Genomic DNA, 14,252 nt, shown 5'->3' with positions numbered 1-14,252 from the left:
ACAGACACATTCTACATTTATCTTTAAATAACTGCTGTATCAGGAGAGAATTTCTAGGAAGAACACAAGCTTACATTACAGACCTCACGCTTCTGCAAGCAACTACACATGAAAGGCACTTATATTTTTCCTGACTATAGGAGTCAGGATGGAACAGACACTTAAGTATTATAACCTTACACTAAAGGAAAAGTGTGTTTGTAACAGCAACCTAGTATCAGAACACTTCATCAAACCCTTTCCCTATCACTAATCACACACACAGCAACATCTGTGCAGGCCAGTTGGCTCTGGACGGCTCCTGTGGTTCTTGAAAGACTATTTCTTGGCAGGTTCTGTTTTTGACTCTAATTGAAAGGTTAATCAAATCAGTCATACTTGTATGTTGGCTAAATAAACACACTGTCTCCACTGATGATGAAACAGATGCAGTAGCACTCCCAGCTCCCACGGGGTTCATTTGTTCCATGATTGCATTAGGTTTTCTTCAAGCTCCTCTATGCAGTATCTGACAGCATTTTGGATAGTTTTCATAAGGAAATTTACCTTTCAGATGCTATTGCATTCACATGTCTCTTAACTCCAGCAGCTTTGGGCAAACACACTGTATATCCGCCGCGCTGCTTCAGCATGGAAGAAGTTAATCCTGCAAAAGGTGAGAACTCTTATCGGGGCAAAAACGCACGGTCGAGTCTAGCAGTTTACGTTGCTGAGGCAGAACCTGCTAACACATGCAAACCTGGTTTCTCTCTGCCTCTCCTCCCTCAGTGCCGAGTTTCATTTTGCAGAAAACTATTTTAGCAGGTCTTGTTACCTCCTAGAACCCAGTCCTGCACATTCATATGCCTCGTGTTCGATTTCATGCACAGTTAAATGATGCCGCCGACTCCTTACCTGTGTCTATCCTCTCTTTCAAACCAGTGTTTACATTTAACACAGCAATTCATTGTTTGTAAGGCATGCAGAAGATATGCTGAATGCATGAGAGTTAGAAAATATTTATTCAAGTTAAGAGGTTTTGCGTATCACAACATTTTCACAAGTCCAAAAGCTACAACAGCTGATATTTGTTTCAAAGGAAAAGGCATCCAAAAACTACCTGCAACCTGCTAACTAGTATAATAAAGTCTCAAGCCGTACAGAGATTAACACAGATATAGATTATTTCAATATTACACCTTCTGAAGTGTATTTAAAGGAGAAAAAAAGTGTACTTTTCTCTCCATTAAGAAAACGATACCTATGCAATGCACTATGAAGTTCTTTAGGGTGGGCTTCATCTCATCTATTTTCTGGGTTATAAAAGATACATACAACTAAACTAGTTTGCTAAAGTGTTAAGAGATGCGCTCTCTGCAAGAGTCTTTAAGTCAGATTTCAGAGATCCTCTCCCTCCATTGACAGTAAAGGGAGAACAGACTTTCCAGGTCTACACGTTTGAACAATTTAAGTCATTTGCACAACTACTCATCAGCCAGCAGTTAACTCCCACGGCAGTTCTTCCTTCTTTGTTTTTGAAAGTTAAAGCATAAAATCATGCCATCAACTTCTGACCTTAAGTTTCCACATTAAAATCTTTTTCCTAATCTACCTCATAATGAAGAGCAAACTATTACGGAGAGCTGAATAGCAGCTAAGAAAAAGCACCTAACTTTGCTGTTACAAGTAAATAGCATTTGGGAAAAAGCACCATTTCCTCCCGCCCCATACCACACTTTTTTAACCTCCGATCCACCTAACACCATCTTGAGTCAAAGTATAACATTCTCATTTACTACATTTTGTCATCTTACCAAAAATCACGCTGATAGGAATTTTACCATTCTCGTTACCAACACCTAGCCTCTCATCATTTACAACTGCAGCATCAAACAGGAGTAAATCAGGATAGCCGAGGAACCCAGAGCCAGCAGTAACAGGCAACAGGCACAGTGCTGACCTCCACGGGACTTCTTTTATCTTGAAATTTTACTACCACTGTGTTCTTACAGCTTCAATTTGTTACTTGCTTAAGCACTTTGTGGAACTGAGGCATGGGAAGAAAGGCAACTGATGCAGTGGTCAAGTATCAGGTGGATTCAGATTTTAAGCCGTAGCACAAGAGAGATATTCATAATTTCTCTGTAGAATGGGACAGGAAGAAACCGCATCAAGTTACGCCAGGAGAGGTTTAGATTAGGTATTTAGGAAAAAAATTTTCACTGCAAGGGTGGTCACGTGTTGGAACAGGCTGCTCAAGGAGGTGGTGAATCACCATCCCTGGAGGTGTTTAAAAAATACTTTGATCCGGTGCTTAGGGACATGGTTTAGTGACTGGCTTGGCAGTCCTGGGTCAACGGTTGGACTTGATGAGCTCAATGGTCTTTTCCAACCTAAATGATCCCATAAGCTAAGAATAGCAGCTTACCTCAGTTTTGTAAAAGCTTCCCTGTGAAATGGTACTGCATAAAAATACAAAATCCTTGGGGATACAAAGTGTGATAAGCTACTGTTTAAAGTATTCTTTCATCTTGCATTTTGAATTGTTCTGTGATTGGTTCACCAGGTAGTATAATGTATTTGAAGCCGTACAGACAAATGAGTATCTGCACTCCCCCACCAAAGTTCAATGGCTTGCTGATCAGAGAATAAATGCTTTCAGGACAGCCTTTTCATCTACTAGAATCTAAACTGACAAAAAATGGTAAAGTCACATTATTAGAACTGTGTGTGTACTAGGAAATACAACTGAATATAGAATTGGGAAATTGTTTTTTAATATTTATTTAGTAAAACTCACTATACAAACAAAAGTTATCACAACAGCGTAATAATGCAGGATTATAGTTTCTCCTTCCTTCGAGCTGCTTCTTTGTTTCAGTAAAAACATGTATATACATTTACAATGATTTCCCTTTAAAGCACTGGGATTTCATATATTAAAACATACCTGGTAAAATAAGCTTAAAATAATTTTACATTGCTTGGAAAAAGATTTGAGTAATTTACTCTTACCAGAGTGCGATTGTTGCACAGTATTCAAAAAAATGAACCACCACTAAAATATAGAGTAAAACATTTAAAAGTACATTTATTTAAAATGTGGGCAAAATATCAATATAAAAGAAAATAGAGTATAAGAAATAAAAATAAAGTACAAAACATTTTCATCTTCAACATCCATAATTTAATAGATAGCAAGCCCTTTTATTTTTACATCCAAATTACACGTTTGGCTGAAGTACCGTCATTTACGTTAAAATGTTTAAAAACGGGCTAATCATGATACCTGAAGTGGGCTCTTTTAAAATGGTAGTATAATACAAAACATAGTAAATTATGTTTCAGCATAATAAAATTACACATCCTAAAAAAGATGCAGTTTATTTATGCTTTCCTGCTTTACACTGCTCATCATCCCTAGGAAAACAGCTGGAAAACAGCATCCACAGGAAGTTTTAGTTGCTTTGTACAATGGCTGAACAGCTAGATTTAATGCTCCAAGGATTCCGAAGCAGTAAGGCATTTTACTATCCATCAAGTAAATTTATATGTATGCTTGTTAAGAAAGAAGAACTTCAAGAAGTGACTGCAAAATAGAAATTATATAAAAAACATGCATAAAGACACAGAACCCTTACTGGTCCCTTCACTTCATTTATCAAACAAGGTTTATAATCTTCTTCAGCAAAAAGGGATTTTCCTCACCTGCAAGTAAATCCTGAGAAGTATTATCCTTAGTGACAAGTGCTTTTTTTCCTGTTGCTTAATACTCTACTACTATTACTTTTTGACAACCCTGACTCCCACCTCCCCGAAGTATTTCCTATCAAAAAGTAATTCCACTCTGAATTTAAGCTAGGTTTCTACGTGTTAAACTAGCCTCCTATCAAGTAAACATTACACATCCCAAAAAACCTAAATATCAGTTCCTAGTTAAGAAAAACTTCTAGCAAACCACACTTCCCTTAGCAGCAGACAGCCTTCACACAAAAAGGATATGATTCATAATCCAGTGTTTGAGTAAGTACTCCAGTCAGGACAAACTCAGCATTGTGGACATCTGGAAATATCGAAAACATGCACACAGTTTACACCCTACGAAGACATTCCTTCTCATTCTGTATGCACGTCAGGAGGGGCCATTCTGTACCCTCCTGCTCTTCACACAAAGGCATATGGGAGTATTGCCCCACCGCTATCAGGGCCCTATTATTAGCCATCACACACTTCACATCGCAAATACTCGGCTTCCTCGTGCATACCTTTGTTAACTTTTCACCTTAGCTGGTTTTACTTCAGTGTAAAACCCCAAATCTTTAAGTAACTTGATGAATACTGAGACAGTAATCCTGCCTCATGCAGGACTGAAGCCCCAAGTTCAAGCCTACCCTTCCAGAGATTTATGGTGACCTGGCTATAAAATACCTCTATCAGAAATACCTAGCAATCAGCTGGCTCAGATTTCTCCATGGTTTGCAGAACAGACCATATATTTCTCTATCGTTATTTGAAAGCTTCAAAAGATGTCTGTACTTGTAAAATCATAAGTAAAAAAATTTATCAGAATAACCACTACACTATACAAATTACATTGATAGTTTATACATACCTATGCCTCTTGCAAAATATTCTCGACATAAATGAAGGTCATTTTCACAGGAAATCAAGATTATCTCTGGCAAACTCTAAATGAAAGAAACGAATTGTAAGCTCAGAACAACACAGTAAGATATTACCAGTAAATTTTAAAAAGCAACACTCTACACACTTTATTCTGCTTATGCTCCATGAGTTTTCGAAAAGAAGGTTGTTTAGATAATACTTTTCCTCCAGCGCATTCCACAATAGCTTTCATGGTGGAAAGACTAGGACAAATTCCAGGTGTAATGTAAAAATATTTTCCCTACAAGACAAAAAAAAGAATATAAGAAAAAACGTTAGTTAACTGATTTCTGCAACGCGTTAAGTTTTATTATCACATAACTCTTCTCCGCATATTCAACCATGGGGCAGGCTTTGTAAGATGGTATTAGGTATCACAGCTTATGGCAACAAATTTACCAGCTTGTGAGTTGTCCATAATTACCACTGATGTCTTCTCTGGAGGGAAAAACCCACAATTTAGGTAACTTTGAATATCTTAGGTGTGCCTATTCAACACCTGTAAAATAACAACCAGGAAACCTTCAAATGCCCACTGGTTAAGCTAGCATTAAAACAAAAACCCAAACAAAACAAAAATAAAATAAAACCACTCCAAAAAATAAAAAAGGTAACTGCAGGTTGGCAAGACATATAAAAGCAACAATGCTCCTTGCTGCTTCAAGTACAGGGATGTCTCGAAGTGTTGCAAAAGAACTTTCAGCTTTTAATTAAGAGACAGTTTATTACTTCCTGATAAAAATTATCCTACTACTTGACCGAACCTGATACAGGTGATCAGATCACAAAGTAGATTATCTTTGTTTATCAGCTAGAAATAAAAAACCCACCTGCTTTTAGACTGCAAAATGGAGTGAAATGTAGTATTTAGACTTAATAAATTTGAGACATCAATTCTTATTCATTACAGGTTGTAAAAATACCCTTTTTAGGTGGTTTGCCTCAATAAACAGTCTCAAATTCAGTTAGGCTTAAGAATCTCAAGCAACTTGGATCTTCAGATACCTCTCTGCAATATAATGTGATTTTAACCGGAGGCGTAAAAAACATCTTGCACCATCCTAGCAAACAGCCTGGTGGTAAGCACAGTCTTCAAGGAGAATCAAACTGGAAATCCCTGAGGCTGAAGGGCAAACTCACCCTCAGACTTCCAATCTTACGGGCATGTGTTCTGACTACCAAGCTAGTGTAACAAAGAAAGGAGAAGAAAAGAAAAACAAAAAACCCATATCCCTTCCGTACATGGCTTTTTGCAAGCAACAGAGCTATGTTCTAAATTTTGTAAGGGAACACACACAGTCAAGTATACTGAGCATGTTTTGTTCACATCTACAGAAATCCACTCCCTCCCTCAGAGGGCTTAGATCCACCCCAATGATGCTTAGACAGGAAACAGGCATCCAGTAAAAAATAAAATTTTTAACAAATGCTTCACACTATATACTGGTCATTGCCCTCAGCTAGAAACCTGTGGTCCCAGTTCTGAAAAAAATGAGGCAGAAAAGCTTCAAGTACTTAAATGTCATTTTAAACTGCATACCTTGAACAGTGGAGCTACTTGTGCTCTCTTCAGAGACTCCTCTAAACTGAAGCAGAAAAGTACCTCAGCTTCAGCATCTCTGAGCACAAAGTTCTGCTCATCTGAAAAAGAAAGATTGACAACGTAACACGCAGCAGACAAAAACATCCACCTAACCCAGGATGTAATCTGATCAGAAAATGGTGGTGGTAGGGTGACTCTAAACCTACCAGTTTTAACATGATTATAATACCCCCTTTTTTTAGGCTTCTTACAGCGATGACCCACAATTACTTGAAGAATAAAACTACATGTGTATTTCATACTTGTATACCTAACGATAGCCACTGTCTTATAAAGTCCCTTTTTCTAACTTAGTGGAGGAACTTGCAAATTTTTATTTGTTAATTCTCTGCAGGTAAAGGAGCAGAAGGATTAAGCTGAAGTTCAAACCCCTGTGACAACCTATGGAAGCCCAGAAAGTGTCTTCAATTCCTCATGCAGCTTTAACAGAGCAAGCTTTTCATCTGTCTCCCACGTCCACTTATTCAACTGATTGTTCATTTTTTATTAGGGATAGAGTTTCAGTTTTAACTTTATCGTTCCACTAAAAGCTATGTCAAACATATTGCTAAAACAGACTTAATTCAAAACACCCAAGTCAAAGAAGAAAATATTCTACATGGAGAACAAATTGGTCTTTCAAAGGACAATTCCAACAATCTGCAAGAGATGGTGTTAAAGAGTCTTCTGTAAGAAATCCAGTAAGACAGTTTTTCTAAACAATTGCCATATTTTCCATCATTGTACTAGGTATGAAAGTGAAGGCAGACCACTAGCTACAAATCAACTAAATTTCAGTAGACAAGTGAAGTACTTCACGTACTAGATCAAAACCACCATCCTTCTAAATCCCCAGACTTTCTTTATCTTCTAATAGCTTTCAAATGGATTGATTTCTCAGTTCACTGATGCTGAACCAAGGAAGTTGCCTTCTTGAGATTTATAAAAATGTTTGCTGGGTTATTGGTTAATTATTTGCAGATTTAAGTCTCTATGACGGTTAGGCAGCAACATTATATAATGGCGCCTTACAAACAAGTCATATAAAAAGCATAAAACAATCATAAAAGAAATAAACAGCCTTTAAGAAGACTTAGATAAAATAATGCAACCATAAGTAAAAATCTACAAATGGCTACACAAGAAAGAAATACAATGCTTAACAACATCCAACTACTTAATCACTCTAAAGCAAACTTTTAAAATACATTTTTACTTCATTTCAGGAAAAGAAACTGTATTAAATCAAATGAAAACTAAATGAAACCAAATGTTCTCTTGAAAGAGAATTAAAAAAAAAACCAAAAACAAAAAAACCCCACACAAAACTTCCCCATAATTTAGTCTTATGACAGCTTTATTTAACCGTACTAACATAATCCTCTAACTGAAGTGGAATACATACTAGCTGCTAATGTAATTGTTTAAAAACTCTGTGCATAATTCTTCAAGAGCTGTGACAAACTTGCAGAAGAATTAATAACTCCGCTTTCAAAAACTGAACTGTTTAGAAAACTGACAAGAAACGCTGAAGTCAGAAGTCAACACAACAAAGTATATTTAAATATGCTTGTCATGAACCTGAAGGGGTTTTTTTACTATATAAATTGGTACTAGCTTAACTTACCGACAAACTTCTGGCATTTGAAACACTCTTCTAACCACTCCGGAGTTACGATGTGCTTGACTACAGAAATTGCTGTCAGGAATTTGACAGTTCGCGTCACTTTACTGGCAATTAGGTGGGTACATTTCTGGGCAGATTCTGCTACTTCACCTCCAAGGATATACAGTTTCTGAAAGTTGTAGAAAACACACATCAGAATGGAATAGTCCTTTAAAAATTGGATGAAAATAATGAAGAACCGTAACATCACCATAAAATAAAACTAAGTTCCTAATAAAACAGTAAACATAGGAGATTTCTGTATTACAGTCATTTCTTTACTAATAAAGCTGATTAATCTTGACAGAATTTACAGCCACCATGACGGAATTTACAGCCACCACAAAGGCATTTCCAGACATATATTTCATCTGGCAAGACTGAAAGCTACATTCTGCTTCTGCAGTTTTTCAGGTTTGGGTTGTGGTTTTTTAAGAAAGAAAATAACTGTTAAGATACAAATTAAAACCTTTAAGTGAAACATTCTATTAAATTTGAATAAGCAGAAAATGTAGTAATTCTTTTGTGTGGAAGGTGTGGTATACACTGTAGCTACAGTAAACTCAATTTCTTAATTTTGCTAGTCTTTTCTTTGAAGAGAAAAGCACCTCGTGAAAAACATGTATTCTTTTCATACACTAGCTCCACATGTATTTTTGATGATACTGAGTAATCCCTTTCTCCTGGTTTAAACTACAACCCCAAACTAACTCATCACAGCTGCTATCTTGTCAGTTAAGATCCGAGTCATTATCCGAAGGGATTAGTAACACAACTGATCAACAGGTGAGGCATATCAAACTACCACAGATGTTTAGAGATAAGAGTGTTTCCTCTCATAAAACTTTAAAGAAGAAAAAAATATTTGGACAGCTTTATTAGTATCTATGCGTCATGAATTTCTGATTTTCTATGGCAAGTATTTCATACAAATAAATTAACAAAACACCAATATCTTTAAGTATAAATATTTAAGATACTAGGGTGATTTTATTACATCAGTCATCAGGAGTCACCCAAGCAAGAAGGCCTACTGGGTATATTAGAACCCTGAAAATCTCTGGCATCCCTCTGCACTCTACTGCTCTGATAATAACGAACAAGTAGGATAGAGAGGGACAATGTTTTAAGCTTTTCTTTACAGTGCTGGCTTACTTTGATGGTTTGCATAAAGACAATACACAAAAGTATTATGCAATGACACCAAACCTCTCTAGTAATTTATTTCCTTCAGGGCATGTATAAACACATAGTACACTTATACACCTACGAAAGGCAAAGGCTGTTATTTCCATAGTTAACACACATTCACCTCAAACACTGTGTATCTATGAATGCAGACCTTGCAAGATTTCCTTTCTGATGTTCAAAGAAACTTTTGGGCATACAGGAAAAAAAAAAAAAGACTACCCCTCCATCTCAAGAAGGTGAGAAGTAGCTAGAAACCTAAATTTGAAAGGTCTTGATGGTATCTTAGTTGCCAAGTTTAGATGGAACTTCACAAGCCTCGAGGCTGAAGTTCATTTTTTGTATTTGTGAGCCATAGCTGTTACCAAAACAGATTCTCCATATAATTAACACAGTGCCAACTCGACAGAAAATGAGGAATTGAGGCTGGAATTGTATGGGATCTACTAAAAAATATCTTATGCTCCAAAATATTTACTATGAAGTTTCAAATGCAAACACTGCAGGGGGAAAAAAACCTCCAAAGCCCAACTACTTTAGAAACAACTATAGGTATAATAAAGGTATTAGATATTTTTGAGCACACCAAAGCGATGCATATTTCTAAGAAATGTGGACTCAAACTAGGCTTCACTTTTCACTACTGAAGCAGGCATCAGTAGCAGCATCTTTCCATGCACTACTGAGGTCAGCAGTTAAAAAACCCTCTGCTTCAAACCTCAGCCAAAAAGTGAAAAATAACATAAATGAAAAGTTATGTTGGAAAAAACATTTAGTCATTATTATGGTTCGAAGAATTTTTGGATTTTTACGCCATTAAAAGAAGGTTAAAAATTAAGAGTGAAGTTTTGGGGCAATTTTATTTGGGAACAAAACAAAATCTCTATGGGAACTTATTATCTCACATCTGTCATAAGCTTTGCCGTCAGTTTTCTTTGAAGCGTTTCGCATTACACATAACAACTACACTAGAGGAATCTTGGCTCTTATCCACTACAACCATCACTACTTTTCTGACCTAAACTTGGTCATGCCGTTTGCTGATTTAAAACCAAATGTAGAAGGTTTCTTAATTTTCAAAACAACCACATAGAAAGAAAAACCAAGTAGCACAGAAGTATAAAGTTAACTAAAGCAGAACAGTTACCACATAAAGCTCACTTCATGTAAATCTACACTCTAGCCCCAGCCCCAGTAAGTATACATTTGTATCCACTAGATGTCTACTAATCAAGCCTTAGCTAGCAAAAATTCAACATGAAGAAAAAAAGTTATCAGGTGTTTCAGTGTAGTTCACAAGACAAAAGGATGAAAGTCACCTTAATGTACTGCTGAACTTGCATAGGCTCAAATCCTGTGAAGAGCACCACTGGCGTCAGTTCTGGGGTGAGTTTTTTAGTAGGTGGTGGTAGGTCTTCAATCCTAGGAAATACATGAAATACAGCAGGATGTGAAGTTTGGGGCCAGAGTATTATTATGTTAAAACTAGACAAGCACACTCTTGCTACTTCTACCAATGGAAGCACTCAGATGAACAAGAATTAGGCAGGATCAATCTTCTGAAGAAAAAAATTACTGTGTTGAGAAGAGGACATATTCTCCCATTTCTCTTCTCTCCCAATTCTCTTACTACTTCACTCTAGTTATTATTTTATTCTTGCCAGTTGAGTAGCTGGTAACATGCAAAAAACATTGATAGTTATTTCAATTAGCAGGGCTCAGGATGGAACCAGACTGATGACCAGCTGACACTTATGTGGAAAAGTAAATTAAGGACTACTAGCACCGATTGCTTGCTATTCTTACCTTGCTCTTTTAGAAGATGGCTGAAGACTGGATTCATTTTGCTTTGGTTTCAAAGGCAATCTCACACCCTGAAATTAAACCATCTACATGTTTATATTTGAATTGAGCAGGGAAACCAACTTCTATTCTGAAAGAGAAAAACTATACAACAGTATTCTGAGAACATATTAAAGAGAATCAAACACAAACCAAAAAGACATGTTACTGAACATGTACTGATGCACCTGTTGCTTACACAACTGACTTGAGCAAAGCTTGAGCAGTAACTAAAGCTTCTCCACAAAGTATGTAACCATTTAAGTGTACACCAAATAAAACAGTGTGGGACTTTTTTTTTTCCTTTAAAGATGATAAATCATCAATAGAAAACCCAAAGAATTAAATGACTGAAAAACCTGTCCATTTATTAAATACATGAAGACTACTACTCTTCTCGGTGTTTAAATATCAACAGAAAATACTGGCACCTGCATTCTAAACATTCAGGTTCCCCAACTACATAAACAGAAGCTCCAGTGTATGCTCAGGTACTCCCTGGTCAGACTCTCCTGCCTCCCCAGCCATGACAGCATTTGCCCGGGGGTACAGAAATGGAGCTTTTAGGTTCTCCTTGGCCTGGGAAAGTTGAAACCACAGCTCTCAAGTCGCAGGAGTGTGTGACTTCTATTCCTTTTTAACCTTCAAATCTACACCTGCAATTTAATGAGGAATGCTACAGGCAAATGACCAGAAAGACAGGCAGCATTATTCCAGCCTTGCGGCGAGGGTGGCCCTTTGGGAGGAACAGGCCAAGGGGTTTGCTCCCTATGCTCAGGAACATGCGTTTTTATGCTAGACAGTCACTAGTAGGAGCATCTGGAAAGAAAAGTGCACACACTTGCTTTTTGATAGACATTTCAACTATGCAAACGGAAAAGGTAGACTGTATCAACACCATCTGACAGCCAGCTGTCCTTAAGAGGACCCCATACTTTAAATCCCCAGACAAACAGAAAAGCCTACTGTGAAAGCAGTGAAGTACTGGTCTGAAACTCCTACACGCCCTGCATTTTCTACTACCAAATCATATTCTTCATATGTGGGCATCCTGCAGGGAGCTGGACAAGATCATGCCCAGAAGTCTCTTTTGATCTAAGTTACAAGATTCTCACATCACATGGCCACGAAGGGTCCCCACAGAGTAAATACAGAAAGGGAGGTGCTAAATTAGGCTTCTGATCCCTAAGTTCCCTCCCATTTCCTACAGAACACAGGACATGGACCACCACCTGCTCTGGTGAAATCACACGAAGGCAGCACATGCCCAATTTGAAGATGAGCTCAACTGCAGTATGGATGCAAAGGGTGGTGGTAACAAGTCCAAAACTGAGTTGGTTAAAAAAATATTTAAAGTAATAATAGTGCATACTGATTCTCCTCAAGGATTTTTTTATTTTGCCACTAGTAGAATCCATCCTTCTCCAGGAAAACATGAAGTACACATATTTTTAAAAGCATTTAATTTTCTAAAGCTAGTTTCCTACAGGTCCACAAACAACTCCACACGGGTCTACAAGAAGAAGGAAATTTCAAACTTCTGGCCAGGGATACAGAAGTGGCTATTTCTAAAGCTGAAAGGTATTAAAAATAGTGCTCAGATCCCATTTTAAAGTATTAGTACAAACTAAGTTATGACAGTTACTAAGCTCCTCTATTCTGAAGAGTATACAAAACGACTGAGATAAGTGATCCAGAACACAAAAGGTGTGGCAAAACATTTTTGTGCAATGTAAAATGTTACCTGACAGTCACCTGTTATACAAATGAACTGAAAGCTTAGTAGCTTAAACTGGGATTTACCTACGTCAAGACAGACGCTGTGAAAACAGTTACCAAGTATAAATCTGAAAACAGGAGATACAAATATTTTTTTTGTACATTACAATACAAAAACTGAAACAGTTTTCTGCATGTTCAGAACAAAGAAACAGTTCAGAAGATGTTGCATTTTCCCCCTCACTTCTTACATCTGGCTCCTGTTTTGCATGTTTCATAAAATACATTACAAAAATTGAATGTTTTCTATCTTTTTTAAGGTACATTCTTCTTTGTTCACTTACACTGCTGTTATTTCCAAGACTATCACCTACACTTTCTAAAGCATGAAATATTTTTAAATTACAAAATATATGGATTATATGCCCATGGTTTTAGTTCTTAGAATATTTCAAAGAGATTTTATAAAGTAGTTCTACCCTTAATTTACATTGTCTATCCTATTCAAAATTTAGCCAATAGTCTATCAAAATTCTTACTGATTTTGGGTGTTCTGCCTTAAAAACCCTTATGTGGCCTGATTTTCAGATAGGTACTGACTCAAATACTACGCCCTTTCTAAAGGTCTGATGTAAAAATTAAGGAATAACTAGCCCAAAATGTCTCAAAAGTAACTTAATTTTGTACATTGCACTCCAGTTTCTTAGTTCTGCAAAACCTTATTCCTCAGATTTCTCAAAATAAAATAGATACAGAAATATAATAAAACATTAGTAGGAAGTACAGCCAGGAGGTTCGGTATGGGTCTGTGTAAGCCCCCCTGTCATGTTGCTCACACTAAAAACACTAAAGAGCAATTTTACAAAACCAGCTGTATATATACAATAATTCCACATACCATTAGAAGTTCTGGTGATACCTTTAATGGGACTCTCCAAGCATCTAGGAATTTAAGAACAAAACAAAAATTAAACCATTGCAGTGTTATTTATAACAGAAAAACACATGCTTTTATTAAGCAGGTGCATATATGCATGCTAGAGAACACAGGGTTTTGTGACTGAAACTTACCCAGAAGGTTTAGAACTAGATGTTGACTAGGAGAAAGCGGATCCTGAAGACTGAATACCGTATACCGACTGTGCTGTATCTGCCGTAAAGCTTCAAAATTTCCTAGCAGTATGTCACAGAGCCATTGCGCATTTACACATGGTATTCTCCACTCTTTAGCTTTCTCATACTTCAAGCCACTGGGTCTTATTGTTCAGAAATGAAGAAAAATAAAATTACATTCTGATAAAATAGGTAAAATTGCAATTTCTAATAATAAACCTAAAATACCAGTATTTCTTTGTTGGCCTACTATCTGTTGTAACTGTGACAGAGTAGATACTCTGAAAAAATACTTTTGTTCTAGGTGCCAGAACAAGTCAGTTAGGGTAGAATTTCTGCCCCAAACGGAATCCAATTAGACCTGGATCCCATGTCAAACTTTAACAATTATTAAAAAGAAAGGTATTTTACTTATAGATTATGTAACTAACAGTCAGCATCGCTTACAAAATATTTTAAAATAGTAAATTTTTTTTTTGCCTGGGTCCAGAAGGCCAA

General features: G+C 36.8%; 1 protein-coding gene across 3 annotated transcripts in view; it reads right to left on the bottom strand.

The window, feature by feature from the left end:
* Nucleotides 1-3,045: 3,045 nt before the first annotated feature.
* The window catches only part of PAXIP1 (PAX interacting protein 1), a 40,232-nt gene continuing 29,025 nt past the window's right edge, over nucleotides 3,046-14,252 (bottom strand). For 2 of the 3 annotated variants that reach the window (XM_056336218.1, XM_056336216.1), the window contains exons 12-20: nucleotides 13,713-13,897; nucleotides 13,540-13,583; nucleotides 10,887-10,954; nucleotides 10,400-10,502; nucleotides 7,854-8,022; nucleotides 6,185-6,285; nucleotides 4,751-4,885; nucleotides 4,592-4,667; nucleotides 3,046-4,042 (exon numbers count right to left, since the gene is read on the bottom strand). In XM_056336218.1, coding sequence (XP_056192193.1) covers nucleotides 3,948-4,042; nucleotides 4,592-4,667; nucleotides 4,751-4,885; nucleotides 6,185-6,285; nucleotides 7,854-8,022; nucleotides 10,400-10,502; nucleotides 10,887-10,954; nucleotides 13,540-13,583; nucleotides 13,713-13,897 — 976 coding nt within the window. In that variant the 3' untranslated portion in view covers nucleotides 3,046-3,947. The remainder of the gene's footprint in view (nucleotides 4,043-4,591; nucleotides 4,668-4,750; nucleotides 4,886-6,184; nucleotides 6,286-7,853; nucleotides 8,023-10,399; nucleotides 10,503-10,886; nucleotides 10,955-13,539; nucleotides 13,584-13,712; nucleotides 13,898-14,252) is intronic. The other variant, XM_056336217.1, reaches the window with a different exon arrangement.

Source organism: Falco biarmicus, chromosome 4 (assembly GCF_023638135.1).
Source record: "Falco biarmicus isolate bFalBia1 chromosome 4, bFalBia1.pri, whole genome shotgun sequence".
NCBI classification, from domain to species: domain Eukaryota; kingdom Metazoa; phylum Chordata; class Aves; order Falconiformes; family Falconidae; genus Falco; species Falco biarmicus.
The sequence above is the reverse complement of the archived record's forward strand: the minus strand, read 5'-3'. Positions and strand labels throughout refer to the sequence as shown.